We start from the raw sequence: 18,089 nt of genomic DNA, 5'->3' as shown, positions 1-18,089 counted from the left end.
CGATTTCTGATCAGCCTTCGGACCCGACTTCACAGTCGGCAATGAAGCGAGCCAAGAAGCCTAATAAGTCCTTTGCCCAGGATCCGATTTTTCATCAAATCATATCTAAACGGTGGGATCCCCCTGATAGGAGGTTTAATAAAAAATCCTCCTCTTCATTCGCTTATCCCTTTCCATCGGAACTGGTTAAGCGCTGGCCAGTACCCCCCGTTGTGGATCCGCCAGTATCCAGGCTGGCTAAACACACGGTTATGTCTGTCTCAGACACCGCGTCTCTCAAGGACTCGTCCGACCGCGCAGTTGATGCTGTGGTCAAATCTATTTTCCAGGCTTCAGGCTCCTCTGCGCCCAGTTTGCGTTCACTTGGGTGGCGAGAGCTAGGAGTCTGTGGAGTAGGAACTTGCGCAAGTTGCTTCGCTCTTGCAATATTCCTTCAGAGGCTCTTCAGATCCTTGATTTGTTCTCTCTAGCCTCTAATTACTTGCTTCACGGCTCCTTAGATGCAGCTAGTTTGTCAGCCCTAATGGCAGCCAACGCTGTTTTTGCCCACAGAGTCCTGTGGCTAAAGATATGGAACGCGGACAGTGCCTCCAAGAAATGCCTGTCCACACTCCCTTCCAGGGTCTTCGTCTGTTTGGAGAATCCCTGGACAAGCTTATATCTGAGATGACGGGTGGTAAAAGTACCATTCTACCACAAAAGCGGCCTGTATGCAAAAATTTTAAAAAGTCTTCTTGGCGCAGGCAGTTCTTTCGGCCCGCCCCCCAAAAACCATCACAGGGGTCGTCGCAACACTCAGATCGGGGATCCGGTCCCTCAAGGGACTTTTCCTGGCGTTCCCACTCCAGGCAATCTAAACCCAAGGGACCTCGCCCCGCGAAGGCCCCTTCAGCATGACACCGGGTACCCCTCAGAGCCGACTCCTGTTGGAGGGCGGCTTCTGCTTTTTCGGGATATCTGGCTAGACCATACTCACGATGCTTGGGTTCGAGAAATCGTCACCTCAGGTTACAAGATCGATTTCCATTCCCTACCGGCCAACAGGTTTCTGCGTTCTTGGCTTCCAAAGTCCACAACGCAAAGCCAGGCCTTATGTCAGGCCATAGCCTCTGTGCAAAAAGCAAACTTTCATTCCAGTGCCCCTGGACCAGCGCGGCAAAGGTTTCTATTCAAACCTCTTTGTCGTCCCCAAAAAAGATGGCTCTGTCTGTCCTATCCTGGACCTCAAAAGGCTAAACAGGTCCGTACGGATTCGGACCTTCCGAATGGAGTCATTGAGAGCAGTACTAGCTGCTATGGAATCAGGAGAATTCCTAGCTTACATAGACATTCAAGATTCTTATTTACACATTCCCATATGTGTATCGCATCAACGGTTCCTTCATTTTGCCGTAGGACACCGTCATTTCCAATTCAGGGCCCTTCCCTTTGGACTGGCTACTGCGCCTCGGTTCTTCACAAAGGTCATGGCAGCCGTCATGTCCATTTTACACTCCAGAGGCGTCCTGGTCGTTTCCTATTTGGACGACCTTCTTGTCAAAGGGAGCTCTCTTCACGTTTGCTCAGAAAGCGTGCAAATTTGCCCAGACACGCTCTCAAGGCTAGGGTGGCTTCTCAACTTCAACAAGTCATCCCTCATTTCTCATCAGCGCATCACCTTTTTAGGTATGCTGATAGACACTGTTCAGGCCCGGGGTTTTTCTTCCAGAAGACAAGAGGTCTTCCCTGATCCGGGCCGCCCAATCCCTCTGCTCCCGCCGTTACACATCCCTCCGGAGTGGGATGAGTGTTAGGCAAGATGGTAGCAGTCATGGAAGCCGTGTCGTTTGCCCAATTCCATCTGCGCCCTCTACAATTGGATCTTCTGTCCTCTTGGGACAAGAATCTAGCCTCTCTAGACCGGTCAGTCCGCTTATCTCGGACTGCGCTCAACTCCCTCGTCTGGTGGACTCCGGTCTCATCCCTATCTCAGGGGAAGTCCTTCCGCCCTGTCCACTGGCACGTAGTCACAACCTGTTAAGCTGGGGGGGGCGGTGTTTCTCCACCACACTGCTCACGGACGCTGGTCTCACCCAGAGCGATCCCTTCATATCAACGTTCTGAAGATCAGGGCCATATTTCTGGCCCTTCAGACCTTTCAACCCTTTCTTCTGGGCCTCCCGGTTTGGATCCAGTCAGACAATGCCACAGCTGTGGCTTACGTCAACCGTCAGGGAGGAAATCGCAGCAGGGCAGCGATGAAAGAAGTATCCAGGATTCTTCTTTGGGCAGAGATGCACATTCCCATTATTTCAGCTGTCCATATTCCGGGGATAGACAACTGGGCCGCAGACTTTCTCAGCAGGCAAGGTCTAGCAGCAGGGGAATGGTCCCTCCACGACTAGGTGTTCCATCAGATCACTCTTCGTTGGGGGCTCCCAGATGTGGACCTCATGGCGTCTCGGCTAAGCGCCAAAGTACATCCCTTCGTATCCCGGTCGAGAGACCCGCTAGCGCTCTGCTCCGACGCTCTAGTCCTCCCGTGGTCGCAGTTTCGCCTGCCATATGTTTTACTTCCGTTCACACTCATTCCGAGAGTAATCAAGAAAATCAAAGCGGAGGGAATCCCGGTGATCCTCGTGGCCCTGGACTGGCCCAGAAGAGCCTGGTTTCCAGAGCTCCTCCACCTTCTCGGCGACACTCCCTGGCGTCTTCCCGACCGCCCGGATCTTCTGTCGCAAGGTCCAATATTCCACCAGAATACAGCACAGCTGCATTTGACGGTGTGGCGCTTGAATTCTTGATTCTAGCCAAATCGCGTCTTTCTTCCAGGGTAGTTCATACCATACTTAATGCTCGCTAGCCTTCCTCCGCCAGCATTTACCACAGAACCTGGAAGACCTATCTTTCCTGGTGTGACCATCATAATCGGTCGCCCCTTACCTTTTCAATCCCTAATGTTCTTGCCTTTTTGCAAGATGGTCTGGACTCTGGTCTTGCTCTCAATACCCTTAAAGGACAAGTTTCTGCCTTGTCAATTTTTTTTCCAGAAGCAGCTGGCTTCTCGCCCTCGGGTCCGTACCTTCAAGGGGTGACACATTTGGTCCCCCCCTTATTGTCACCCCTTAGATCCCTGGGATCTGAATTTGGTTCTCGGAGCTCTTTAGCTTCCTCCTTTCGAACCCTTGAGAGAAATCTCTCCAACGGCTGTCTTGGAAAGTTGCCTTTTTAGTCGCTATTGCCTCGATCAGGAGAGTGTCCGAACTGGCAGCTCTGTCCTGTCGCTCACATTACCTGATATTCCATCATGGTAAGGTGGTCCTTCGGCCTTCCCCCGCCATCCTTCCGAAGGTCGTATCCTCTTTCCACCTGAACGAGGACATTGTGTTGCCGTCATTCTGCCCGGCCCCGGTCCACTCTTTTTGAGAAAGCCCTTCACACACTCGATTTTGTCAGGGCTCTGCGGATCTACATCTCCAGAACAGCGCCGTTGCGCAAGTCCGATGCCCTTTTCGTCCTCTCAGAAGGCTGCTCTTGGAAGAAAAGTCCTTCAGGCGGCAGTGTCCCATTTATAAGTGGCCACTGCTCCATTTGTTGACAGTGTTGATATGTGTTCACTGCAGTTGCAGTTGTTGGTCAGCTCTTCGTCTGATGTTATACACTGTTAATAGTTCAGTTCCCACCCAGGGACTGCTTTGGGACGTCCCACTGTGTCCCCCAATGAAAAGGCGAGAAAGGAAAGGACATTTTTGTGTACTCGCCGTAAAATGTCTTTCTTGGAGCCTTTTATTGGGGGACACAGCTCCCACCCTTGTGGTTTTGGTTGTCCTTCTCCTACTGCTTTTACACCAACCTGAGCTAGTTTCCTGCCTATCTAGGGTATATGCTGTGGGGGGAGGAGCTAACACTTTTGCAAATCTAGTATCAAGCCTCCCTGGAGACACCATAATACCCACTGTCTGTGTCCCCCAATGAAAAGGCTCCAAGGAAGACATTTTACGGTGAGTACACAAAAATGTAATTTTCTCCTCACCTGTCCCTGGCGTCGCTGTCCGTGGTGCTGATCTTCGCTCTCCGGTCCAGCCGACTCCCCTCTGCTGCTGCTTCCGGCCACAACGAAGTGAATATTCAATTAGCATAATGAGCGGCGGTCGGCAGCAAGTGACAACAGCGGCAGAGATAGGAGGGCTGGAGAAGGTGAGTAAAGTGTGGTTTGTTTTGGGTTTTTTTTTCGAAGATGCATGCATTTTCTCCGGCGCGTGTCATACAGAACTCATCCGTGTGACCCGTTTGGGTTCCGTGTGACACCCGTGATGCTGGAGAAAACGTGGACATGTCTACGTGTGGAGCACACGGGCACACGTATGCTCCACATGTACACACGGTCCATGGCAGAATGCGCACGTGAGCGCAGACCCATTGTTTTTAATGGGTCTAAGTGTGCACGTGTCTCCAGTACGTGTGAGAACTGGCCATACACATAATGGAGGCACGGACATGTGAAAGAGGCCTTAAAGGAAGGAGATTCAGATTAGACATTAGGAAAAACTTTCTGACAGTGAGGGCAATCAGATTAGGCTGCTTTCACACATCTGGTTTTAGCAGTGCGGCTAAATCCGGCTCTAAAACCTATGCAACGGATGCGGCGAAAAAAACGCATGCGGCTGCCGGATGCTTTTTTTTTTCTTTTTTTTTTCCCCCGCATTGTCCATAGGCATGCATTGGAAAAAGCGCCGCATTGGCCGGATGCGGCTTTTTTCACCGGACAAAAAAACGTGCCAGGAAACGTTCCATCCGGCCGCCGCATGGGCTAAATATGCCGCATCCGGCAAAAACCGGACCGAACGCAAGGCCATGCGGCACAATCCGGCACTAATGAAAGTCTATGCGGAAAAAACGCAACCGGTAGCAAGACAAAAGGTTGCGTTTTTTTCTGCAAAGAGCCGGATTGTGCCGCACAGCAAAAATTGGATGTGTGAAAGCAGCCTTAGACATTTAGGAAAAACTTTCTGACAGTGAGGGCAATCTGAGAGTGGAACAGGCCAGGCTACCACATGAGGTTGTGAGCCTCTCCATCAATGGAAATCTTCAAGCAGAAGCTGGATAAACATATAGCTGGGATGATTTAAGAAAACTGCACTTGCAGAGGGTTGGACCCAATGGCCCTTGAGGTCCCTGCAAACTCTACCATTCTATGATTCTTTCTCCTCTGCTACGTCGCCATGAGACGAGAGATTCTATGAAAACTACACCAAGCAACCCAGTTAGGAATACACCGCCGGAATCGCTTGCTCTGTGTTATAGTGCTATCAGATTATGTAGCAAAAACCTGGTGACAGATTCCCTTTTTAACCTCTTAACGACCCATGGTGACATGGTACTTAATGACCCATGACTTACCCAGTGAGTGTGATCGATGAGTGCGACCGTTTCACACAAACCCTAGATTCGGGAAGGAGGCGACCTCAGCCTGACCTCAGGAGAGGTGGTGCCTCCTCCCCGGGCCTACGGAGGCTGTTATTGGCTGACGAACGCCGCTCAGCCAATCACAGCCACTGTAATGTTTCAGCCATTGAAAATGACTGAAACCTTGAAATCCAGCCATGATCTGTGCAGCTATAGCACTGATCTTTGGCTGGAACTGGGTGATCGCTGCTTCACCTGACCCCAGCTCTGATTGGAGAGACCGGCCTTGTCACCGATCTCTCCAATCACCGTGGATCTGGGGCCGGAGACAGCTCCCCTCAGCTTCACTCCGGCGTCTCTGGAGGCTGAGGAGAGTGATCCCTGCAAGTGCCCTGGTAAGCCCCTGCCCTTGATCCGCTGCCACCGCCGCCGATCTCATCTGCTGCAGCCCCCTCTCTGCCACCGCTCTCCATCAGCCGCTGTCCCCCTCTGTGAGCTGCTGACCGCTTTCTCCCATCTCTCACCCTCCCCGATCTGCTGCCCGCTCTCTCCCATCTCACCCTCCCCGATCTGCTGTCCCCTCCACCATCTCTCACCCTCCCCGATCTGCTGCCCACTCTCCCATCTCTCACCCTCCCCGATCTGCTGGTTGCTCTCAATCAGCTGCTGCCCCCCTCCCTGATCTGCTGCCCCCTCTCACCCTCCCTGATCTGCTGCCTGCTCTCTCCCATCTCTCACCCTCCCCGATCTGCTGTCCCCTCCACCATCTCTCACCCTCCCCGATCTGCTGTCCCCTCCACCATCTCTCACCCTCCCCGATCTGCTGCCCGCTCTCCCATCTCTCACCCTCCCCGATCTGCTGCCCGCTCTCTCCCATCTCACCTTCCCCGATCTGCTGCCCGCTCTCTCCCATCTCGCCTTCCCCGATCTGCCCGCTCTCTCCCATCTCGCCTTCCCCGATCTGCTGCCCGCTCTCTCCCATCTCGCCTTCCCCGATCTGCTGCCCGCTCTCTCCCATCTCGCCTTCCCCGATCTGCCCGCTCTCTCCCATCTCGCCTTCCCCGATCTGCCCGCTCTCTCCCATCTCACCTTCCCCGATCTGCTGCCCGCTCTCTCCCATCTCACCTTCCCCGATCTGCTGCCCGCTCTCTCCAATCTCTCACCCTCCCTGATCTGCTGCTTGCTCTCCCTCATCAGCTGCTGCCCCCCTCCCTGATCTGCTGCCCCCTCTCTCACCCTCCCTGATCTGCTGCCTGCTCTCTCCCAACCTCTTCATCTGCTGCCCCCTTCCCCACCTCTCACCCTTCCTGATCTGCTTGTCCCCCCCACTCCCTCTCTCCATGTGGGGGAGCTCCATTGTTTAGGCACCTCAGGGGGTCTCCAAACCTAACATGGCGTCTGCTAATAATTCCAACCAATTTTGCTGTGAAATGGCGCTTCTTCTCTTCTGAGCCCCGCCGTCCGCCCAAATAATTGATTTCCACCACATATGAGGCATCTGTGTACTCAGGAGAAATTGCACAATTTTCACAAAAGTATCTCCTGATACTTTTGTGAAAATGCAAAATTTTATCGCTAAAGTAACTTACTTTTTGTGTACAAAAAAAAAAAATTTTTTTCCTTCTACATTGCTTTGGTTGCTGTGAAGCTCCTCTTTAGGAGCTTCACAGCAACCAAAGCAATGTAGAAGGAAAAAATTTAATAAACTTAAAAATTTAATTAAGTTAATAAACTTCTTGGATGTGGTTTTAAACAGTGAGGGGTGCAGATTTTAGAATGGGGTCACTTTTGGGTATTTTCTGTCGCCTAGGTTTCTCAAATCACTCCAAATGTGATGTGATGTACCTAAAAAAAAAAAAAAAATTTTTTTTGTAAATTTTGTTGGAAAAATGAGAAATTGCTGATTTTAACTTTGAACCATTCTAACTTCCGAATAGAAAAAAAAATATTTTTCGAAAATTGTGCTGGTGTGAAGTAGACACATGGGAAATGTAATTTAGTAACTATTTTGTGACATACCTCAAGATTTGAGTATAAAATTTCAAATTTTGGAAATTGCGAACTTTTCGCCAAATTTTCGAAATTTTCACAAACGCAAAACATATCGGCCTAAATTTACCACTGACATGAAATACAATATGTCACGAAAAAACAATGTCACAATCGCCAGGATCCGTTGAAGCGTTCCAGAGTTATAACATCATAAAGTGACACTGGTTAAAATTGAAAAAAATGGCCGGGTCTTTAAGGTGAAAACAGGCTGGGGGCTGAAGGGTAAAAATAAAAGGATAAAAGAATAAAGAATAAAAAATAAGGATAAAATAAAGGCCAGATTAGACTTTTCCAAGAAACATCTAAAGCTGCCCAGTATTGGAACCGCATTTTTTGGACAGATAAAACTAAGCTCAATGTCTACCAGAATGATGGGAAGAAGAGAGAAGGCTTAGAAACGGCTCATTATCTAAAGCCCATAACATCCTCTGTAAAACATGTTGGAGGCAGTGTGGTGGACGGACATGCTTGGCTTCCAATGGCACTGGGTTACTAGTGTTTATTGATGATATGACTGAAGACAGAAGCAGCTGGATGAATTCTGAAGTGTACAGAGCTATTTCTGCAAGGTTGATTGGACAACGCTTCACAGCACATAGCTGGTGCTAATAATGCCTGGTCTTTTACTATATAGTGAACATAATTTAAAAAAAAAAATCTGGAATTTCAATTTAATTCTTATTTTTTTTTTTTTTGCAAATTCTCCTCACCTGGAATTTTTTTTTCCGTTTTCCAGTACAATATGATGTCATTCAAAAGTACAACTCGTTCTACAAAAAATTAAACCAAAACCCTCATATGGCTATATTAATATGATTATGGCTATATTAATAAGCCTACAACCTGCCGTAACACTCAGTCTGATATAATGCCGCACAACCAGCTCTACCCTAACCTACTGTATCCTCACCTATCCCTTGTAGACTGTGAGCCCTTGCGGGCAGGGACCTCTATCCTCCTGTACCAGTCTGTGCCTTGTATTGTTTGATTATTGTACTTGTCCCTATTATGTATACCCCTTTTCACATGTAAAGCGCCAGGGAATAAATGGTGCTATAATAAATAATAATAATTAATGGGAAAATAAAGTTATGGCTCTTGGAAGGGAAGGGGGGGAAAAAAAAAACCAGAAAATTGCATGGGAGTGAAGGGGTTAATTAACCCCAACAGTCTAAATTTCAGTTGCATCTCAGTTGTTTCATTTCAAATAAAAAAAAGAAAAAGTGGCATATAGACAGGGCCGGATTAAGGTTGGTGGGGGCCCCTGGGCAGAAAATCTGGTGGGGGCCCCATAACGTTAACATTTTTAGCCATAACAGTAGAGCGCGAACCACAGCATTTAGATATAAATCCAATGAACATTTATCTTATCCTGTTCTGCCACATTCAGATTTACAGTACTACAATACAGATACAGTCCAGGATAACTTACAGCCGTCACTTATACACAGATAGTAGAGTTAAACTATGTGCGCACGTTGCGTTTGTCTCTGCAGAAATTTCTGCAGCAATTTGAACAGCACACGTGCGCTTCAAATCGCTACAGAAAGAGTCCGTAATGAAAAGCCAATTCCATGCACTCTGAGTGCAGCCCCTCCCATAGACAGAGCAGGGGCTGCATCCAAAGCACATGAAAGAAGTGACATGTCACTTCTTAGAACGCAGCGCTTCTGGCACCGAATCGCTGCGCTCTAATACACCACGTGCACACGGCTCCTGCATAATCTTCATAGAATGTGCTGGGGACGCAGGACGCATGCGTAACTGCATGAAAATACGCAACGTGCGTACAGAACCTTACTCACATATTTTTTTATTGATCCCAATGTCAAGGCAGCCCGGGCCGGCTCCAGGTCTTTGGGGCCTCCGGGTGAAAGAGTCTCAGTGGACCCCATCCACACACAGACACGCACATACAAATATAGGCATACGTACATATACATATTTGAAGACAAATTCAGAAAAATACATATAAACAGACAAATATATGCATAGTCATATACACTGACATATATGCAGACACAGACGCATTAGGGCTCGTGCGCACGTTGCGTAATTCCATGCATTTACACTGCGTATAGCACTGTGTAAATGCATGCGTCCTGCATCCCCAGCACGATCTATGTAGATTGTGCATGCCACGTGCGCACGTTGCTTTTATGAACGCAGCGATTTGGGTGCTAAAATGTTGACCCAAATCTGTGAGTTCATGAAATGAGCATGTCAATTATTCCGTGCGCTATGGATGCAGCTCCCTCTGTCTATGGTGGGGGCAGCAGCCATAGCGCATGAAATCGGCTTTTTTTGTAAAGAAAAACTGCATCCATTATGCAGTGTTTCTGCAGCGATTTGACGCTCACATGTGCTGTCAAATCGCTGCAGAATATTCAGCAGTTACGTGTGCATGAGCCCTTACAGGTATTAATATGGGGAAGTCGCCAGCAGCTTCACTCACCTCTCCCGCTTGTTTCCATCCAGCTCCTTTAGGACATGTGGCTGCGTTTCACGATGGCTGTCACTAACAGACATGACTGCACACTGACAGCACTGCTGTATATACATCACAGGAGGGGCTGGGGGCTACAATATATACATTACAGGAGGGGCAGGGGGCATAGACGTTACTGGAGTGGCAAACAGCTCTGGTGGTGTACTCATTACTGGGATAGGTGACATAGCGCTCTGGGGTACCCATATAGTTCTGGGGGGCTGCACAGACTGCTTCTTACACACACAGCTCTGACACACGCACACGCGCACACACACAGCTCTCACACACACACACACACACACACACACACACACACACACACACAGCTCTGACACACACACACACACACACACACACACACACACAGCTCTGACACACACACACACACACAGCTCTGACACACACACACAGCTCTGACACACACAATGCGCCCACCCATCACCCCCCCCCCACACACACACACACACACAATGTACCCCCCATCAACCCCTACACACACACACACACACACACACAAAATGCACCCCCATCACCCCCTGCACACACACAATGCACCCCCCTTTACCTCTATACACACACCCACACACACACACACACACAATGCACCCCCCATCACCCCCTACACACACAATGCACCCCCTTTACCCCTACACACACACAAAATGCACCCCCCATCACCCCCTACACACACAATGCACCCCCCTTTACCTCTACACACACACACACACACACACACACACACAACGCATCCCCCATCACCCCCTACACACAGAAACACACACAATGCATCCCCCATCACCCCCTACACACACAATGCACCTATCACCCCCTACAAACACACACACACAATGCACCACCCATCACCCCCTACACACACAATGCACCCCCATCACCCCTACACACACACACAATGCACCCCCATCACCCCCTACACACACACAATGCACCCCCATCACCCCCTACACACACACACACACCCCCACACACACAATGCACCCCCCTTTACCTCTATATATACACACACACACACACACACACACACACACACACACACACACACACACACACACACAATGCACCCCCCATCACCCCCTACACACACACACACACTCAAATACAATGCACCCCCCATAACTCCACACACACACTCACCTCTATACACACACACACACACAATGCACCCCCCCATTACCCCTCCCCACACACACAATACAATGCAACGCTCATCACACCCTACACACACTGCCCCATCCCTACACACACTGCCCCATCCCTACACACACTGCCCCATCCCTACACACTCCTGCCTCCCCCCCTCCCTCGGAATACAGTACTCCTCCTCTGCCTGCCACAAAGCTGTGTTCCACTTCCTTCACAGATGTTCCCCGTTGTGTCCTCAGCCCCTCCCCACTCATCATCATTAATTAAACCTGTCTCTTCGGCTCCTTCATAGAGCGCTTACCATCTGATCTCCCCTGTGTGCCGGCGCCCGCAGCACTGTGATGACGTCAGCATGGTGCTGATCTCATCACGTTGCTGCACGTCGGGGGCGGGGCCCAGTCCCGGCGCGCTGTTCAAATGTATTTACGTCTGAAAGACGCAAATACATTTGAATAGGAAGAAGGAGGAAGCTGCGAGCACCGGCTCCGGCACGCTCCTCTGCATTGTGTGCATGCGGGCACACAGCACACAGCAGAGCCGGCACAGCACAGCGCTGCCTCCTGCTCCTGCTGCAGCTAGTGTGTCGGGCCTGCATGCACACACTGCGGAGGAGCGTGGCTGCACATACAGCGGCCCATTACACCGTGCCCCTGCTTCGGGGGGGGGGGGGCAGGTGCCCCCCCGCCCCTCGCTGGGTACGCCCATGACGGCCACAGCACATAGCAGGGAGCTCATTGGCACACCTCTGACCCCGGAAGTCCAAGCACTGGTACTTCCGGGGTCATTCAGCGTCCTGTGCCTGCAGTTTGTTTTTGCGTCTTAAAGACGCAGATACAAATACATGCCGGTGCACCGGCCCACACTCCCCCCTCCGAAAACACAGCTGATTTATTAGACTGTCTTTACGGAGGGGGAGAGGGTGTGAAGGAAAAAAAAAATGCTGACAAGTATGGCCCTGGTGGTGGGGGCCCCCTTAGAAGCTCTTTTGGTGGGGGCCCCTGGGCTGGAGCCCCGCCTGCCCCGCCTATAATCCGGCCCTGCATATAGAGCCAAAGTCAAGGCGATTCGGTCACTGTGCCAATATTTTTGGATCTAACTGTATATAAAGCAGCAACCCTTACCTGCATATCCTGAAGGTGTTGGTGATGTTGCATCTATTGCACCTTGCCAAGTCTTTGCACATGTTCTGTAATATTTAATGGGACAGGCACAAGCTACATTTACAAGGTGGCTCTCAATGTATCATTTTGGATGTACTAAGGAACCAAACAAATGTAAATGATATCTGCGTATGAATAATTTTTTTTTTTTCCTTTTTCCAGAAATGACAGTTGTTACTTTAACATGGAGTGGTGTGATCGGCGGATTACTTTGAAAGCTGCAAATGGAAAATTTGTGATTGCCAAAAAAAATGGTCAGCTCTCTGCATCTGTGGATTCTAGTGGTGAGCATTTTTCTTCATTTATTTTATTTATTTTTTTTTAAAAGGGAAAAAAACTGCTTTGTAAACTATTACTGCTCCCCCCCACCCCCCACTCCTCTTCCCTCCTCCTGTTGGATATATGCATTATCTCCATCTTGTCACTAATTAGGCCACTTTCATCTGGCTGCACTTTCCATTAGACTGGCCTCACCCATCCATGTTTTGTGGGCTGTGGATCCTGGTCTACACTCACTGCAAAACACCGATGTGTGAATCCAGCGTTTAGGTTCCATGTCTGCTTTTGGCTTCCAAATAAGCTTTCTGACATCCATACTCCGAGACAGAGTATGGATTCTCTCTGTGGAGGGGCCAGCACCTAAGGCGTTTACTCAAAATTTCTTGCAGTCACTTGGTTTTGCTGCCACAAACCCCTTACAAGCTTCCAGCACTTCTCTTGAGTTCCACTGTGGTGAATCTTGTGATTTATCCTGCAACTCTCATGGCACCATAAGAACACAAACACTGGCACAGCAAAAAGAGAGGAGTGTTAAGACTTGGTCTTCTGCATGAATTTGCTGTAGCACACTTCTCCCAAGTGACCACACTTCCTCACACTCCTAAGGTGCCACCTCCTCCAGAGAACTGTTCTAAGTACATAGAAACAGACGGCTGCTATTGAATAAAACAAGTAGACTGGGAAAAAATGGCATTTAGAGACTACTAATGTGACAATTTACTCAAAATCATTTTGAGAAAATCATTTGCTTTATATCAAATGAATGTATATTAAATAACAATACAACACATTACATTAAAAAGTTTAAAGGGTGCTTCAAAATGCAAATGAGGTAACTAATGTGACAATATTGGACTATCCCTGTTCCATATAAATCCACTAGTATATATCAATTCATCTTTTATCCTCTACTTATTACAATAACCTCCTGTACATAAAGGTGACCAGATGACCTCAATGTTTGTTTGGACTCTATTGCAATATCCGTATGGCCTGCACAAAAAAACAATATTCTTATTTGCACAGTGCCATAATAATTGATATAAATTCATCAGGAGCGTGAGGCACAGCTAATGGGACTATCCCTCGCACATCAGTATGTACTAAATAACCGCATAGATATAGTTACTGCAAACAACTATACTGCAGTATGGATTACGTCATTTATTTAGCAACTTGAAAACCCCTGACTGTTTGTTTATTTGATAGACACAGCTCCGATTTAGGAGAAATCTATTGATGGAGCACATATATTAACCATGTATGGAGATAGCTGTAGGTGGGCTCTGTGGACTTACTATATTTTTTGGACTATAAAATGCACCGGACCATAAGACGCACCCTGGTTTTAGAGAAGGAAAATAGGAAAATAAAATTTTAAGCAAAAAATGTGGTCATGACACTGTTATGGGACGAGGATCTGCTGCTGACACTGTTATGGGGGTAACGTCCCCAAATTCTCTACTAAGGTACCCCATCCTGGTAATGATCTTCCTGCCTTGTATATGATCCCCATCCTCGTATATATGTCCCTCATCCTGCTATATACCCCCATCCTGCTATATACCCCAATCCTGCTATATGGCCTGCATCCTGTGGCAGAGAAAAAATAAACGTTTATACTGACCTTTTCTCACTCCACGCAGCATTGCTCGTCCTCCTGTCTGTGCCAGCAGCAGCGCCACTACCTGTGTGGAGCCGGTCACCGCTCCCTGCAGCATCACGATGACCTCCTGTCTGTTTGCCTACCTGCTGATGTGTGTGGAGAGCGGTGAGCACAGGGATGACGCTCTCCACACACATCAACGGGCAGATAGACAGGAGGCCATTGTGATGCTGCAGGGATCTGTGGCCGGTGAGTATATTTATTCACTACTCCCCGTGCTGATGATGATGATGCGCGTGGGGTAGTGAATATAGCCACACGTAATCACTCCAGGCTGTAGTTGCCAGGGGTGATCACGCGGGCCGAGTGTTAATTATGCTCGCACCCCTGCCCATGATTCAGCCCACCTGTCAGCGCCGGCTTCAGTGCTGAGAGATAATTGGCGGGAGGATGCATACATATGAATTGAGCGGGCCCACGTGGTCACGGTAGGCGTTGCTACAGCTTGCTCATGCCAGCGATGACCTGCTCCACCGCAGCACCCTCATTCCTCGCAGCCATGCCCTACATTCAGACTATAAGACGCACCCCTCACTTTCCCCCAACATTTGGGGGGAAAAAAGTGCGTCTTATAGTCCGAAAAATACGGTAGTCTAAATAGGCTGGAAAATAAGCTTATGTATTTCGGCCAATAATTGTAATATAATGTGCCAGGAGGTTATAATGCACAATCATTGACTACATATATCAATTTATATCATTTATAATGATATTGAGCAAACTAGGAATATTATTTGTTCAAGCCGTGCGGATGTTGCAATAGAGTCCAAACAAACGTTGATGTTATCGAATCACCTTTATGTACAGGAGGTTATTGTAATACTAGAAATAGGCCCGATGCTATCGCATCGGTAGTGAGGTGAAATGAAGATCTATCTATGCTTAGTGGTGCTGACTGGAGCAGTGGATATGTGTCACACTGATTGCGCTTTCCAATATATCTGTTGTATGTCATTCCTCTGCATTTGTGTATTGTATGTGTTGCGTCATTTGACCTCTCTCACCCCTGTGCACTGTCTTTCTTGTTGTGTGCTGTATATTGGTATCTGGTGGTGTTTCTTGAGCTGTGATCACTATGTGGTGTCTCCCCTGTGTGCTATGAGTGTGTTTACACTATATGACGGAATAGGAGAACAGACAAAACTGGTGATTATGTAAGTAGATGTATATATGGCTGTACGCTGTGTGTACCTGGCGTCTGTGTATATGTGTGTGTATTCTCACACACATATACACAGTGTCACCTGAGGATGGCAAGTGTATCTTGCTGAAACGCATTGTGTTAATACAAGAGCTTTATGTTATTAATAATAAAGCCAAATTTCTTAAAAGATCAAAGACCAAAGATCTATTACTAGCGCTCACAAAGACCGGAATCTTTTTTTTCTATATGCCTACTCCCATAAGGGAATCCGGGTAGAGCTGCTGTGAGTAATAGAATCCATCAGATCATTTGAACTAACAGCGGGAGGACACAGGTCCGCACAGAGCTCCAGGATTCAAAAAGTCGGTCAATCTGAAGCCAGCAGCGGCAACAAACCTGGATCCACCCAGCAAAACAACGGATAACGCCAGCTGAGACAGTCCCTTATCCCCCAGAGGAATTATACATCTAACACCGGGGTTGTGCGAGGGCGCACAACCTAACCAGGTGAGCAATTCTATAATATAAATATACAGAAATCACTCCACGGGTGCTTCTCATATGCGCTATATTTTTATCTCTACAGTGACCTCTTGAAGAAAGGTACGGACCTGAGGGCGAGAAGCCAGCCGCTTCTGGAAAAATACTGACAAGGCAGAAACTTGTCCTTTAAGGGTACTGAGAGCTAGTCCCAAGTCCAGACCGTCTTGCAGAAAGGCAAGAACATTAGGGATTGAAAAGGTAAGGGGCGACCGATTATGATGGTCACACCAGGAAAGATAGGTCTTCCAGGTCCTGTGGTAGATACTGGCGGAGGAGGGCTTCCAAGCATTAAGCATGGTATGAACTACCTTAGAAGAAAGACCTGATTTTTCTAGAATCAAGGATTCAAGCGCCACGCTGTCAAATGCAGCTGTGTTGTATTCTGGTGGAATATTGGACCTTGCGACAGAAGATCCGGGCGGTCGGGAAGACGCCAGGGAGTGTCGCCGAGCAGTTGGAGAAGCTCTGGGTACCAGGCTCTCCTGGGCCAGTCCGGGGCCACGAGGATCACCGGGATTCCCTCCGCTTTGATTTTCTTGATTACAGTATAATAGCAGAATCTAACAGAAAGATAGTGCCCAATAGTCCAATATACAAAGATAATAGCGGGGACTATAAACTTAACTTTTAATATATATAATCAATAAAATCGATATTAATTTTCATAATAGTGCAGTAAAAGATTAGTGCCAATTTGGCTACATATTAGAATGATCTCACCCAGATGTTTTCCAAGGGTAAGAAGACACAGCGATCCAGAGTTGGTCACAGGCTGGAAGAACCGGGGTAAGGCGTTGGGAGATTATGTACTAACCCCTGTTGTGCCCCGTGATTGTGCTTCCTCCCTGACAAGGGCAGCACCCAAATGAGCGGTCTGCCCCACAACCATGCAAAAACAAACAAGAACGTCCTCCCGATGAGTTTCCCTCTAAATGGCAAGAGTTCCTCAGGGGAGACCAAAAACAAATGATCAACCTGCAATGGCAGGGACCAAAAGACTGATCAACCTGCAGTGGCAGGGATCAGAAAGGTAGAAAACCTATGTGTCCAGGTAAACGGTGGTGATTTTCTTGATTTACTCTCGGAATGAGAGGAAACTGAGGGAAGATGTAGGGTAGGCGAAACTGCGACCACGGAAAGACTAGAGCGTCGGAGCCAAGCGCTAGCGGGTCTCTCGACCGGGATATGAAGGGATGTATTTTGGCGTTCATCCGAGAAGCCATGAGGTCCACATCTGGGAGTCCCCAACGAAGAGTAATCTGATGGAACACTTCGTCGTGGAGGGACCATTCCCCTGCCGCTAGACCTTGCCTGCTGAGAAAGTCTGCGGCCCAGTTGTCTACCCCCGGAATATGGACAGCTGAAATAATGGGAATGTGCATCTCTGCCCAAAGAAGAATCCTGGATACTTCTTTCATCGCTGCCCTGCTGCGATTTCCTCCCTGACGGTTGATGTAAGCCACGACCGTGGCATTGTCTGACTGGATCCGAACAGGGAGGCCCAATAGTAAGGGTTGAAAATTCTGAAGGGCCAAAAATATGGCTCTGATCTCCTGAACATTGATGTGCAGGGAGCGCTCGGAAGGAGACAAGCGTCCGTGAACAGTGTGGTGGAGAAACACCGCCCCCCAGCTTATCAGGCTGGCATCCGTCGTGACTACCTGCCAGTGGACCGGGCGGAAGGACTTCCCTTGAGATAGGGATGAGGCTTGAGTCCACCAGACGAGGGAGCTGAGCGCAGACCGAGATAGGCGGACTGACCGGTCTAGGGAAGCTGGATTCTTGTCCCAGGAGGATAGAAGATCCAGTTGTAGAGGGCGCAGATGGAATTGGGCAAAGGACACGGCTTCTATGACCGCCACCATCTTGCCTAACACTCTCATTCCATTCCGAAGGGATGTGTGACGGCGAGAGCGGAGGGATTGGGCGGCCCGGATCAGGGAAGACCTCTTTTCCTCTGGAAGAAAAACCCGGGACTGAGCCGTGTCTATCATCATACCTAGAAAGGTGATGCGTTGATGAGGAATGAGGGATGACTTTTTGAAGTTGATAAGCCACCCTAGCCTTGACAGCGTGTCTAGGCAAATCTGCACGCTTTCTGAGCAAACGTGGAGAGCTCCCTTTGACAAGAAGGTCGTCCAATGGAACGACCAGGATGCCTCTGGGGTGTAAAATAAACATGACTGCCGCCATGACCTTTGTGAAGAC

At 48.7% G+C, this 18,089-nt stretch overlaps 1 protein-coding gene across 1 annotated transcript in view; it reads left to right on the top strand.

Annotated features, from left to right (window-relative positions):
* FSCN1 (fascin actin-bundling protein 1) overlaps window positions 1–18,089 on the top strand; it is a 158,564-nt gene that overhangs the window by 78,498 nt on the left and 61,977 nt on the right. Inside the window, exon 3 of the mRNA XM_075317809.1 lies at window positions 12,412–12,533. Coding sequence (XP_075173924.1) covers window positions 12,412–12,533 — 122 coding nt within the window. The remainder of the gene's footprint in view (window positions 1–12,411; window positions 12,534–18,089) is intronic.

Source organism: Anomaloglossus baeobatrachus, chromosome 7 (assembly GCF_048569485.1).
Source record: "Anomaloglossus baeobatrachus isolate aAnoBae1 chromosome 7, aAnoBae1.hap1, whole genome shotgun sequence".
NCBI classification, from domain to species: Eukaryota; Metazoa; Chordata; class Amphibia; order Anura; family Aromobatidae; genus Anomaloglossus; species Anomaloglossus baeobatrachus.
The sequence above is the reverse complement of the archived record's forward strand: the minus strand, read 5'-3'. Positions and strand labels throughout refer to the sequence as shown.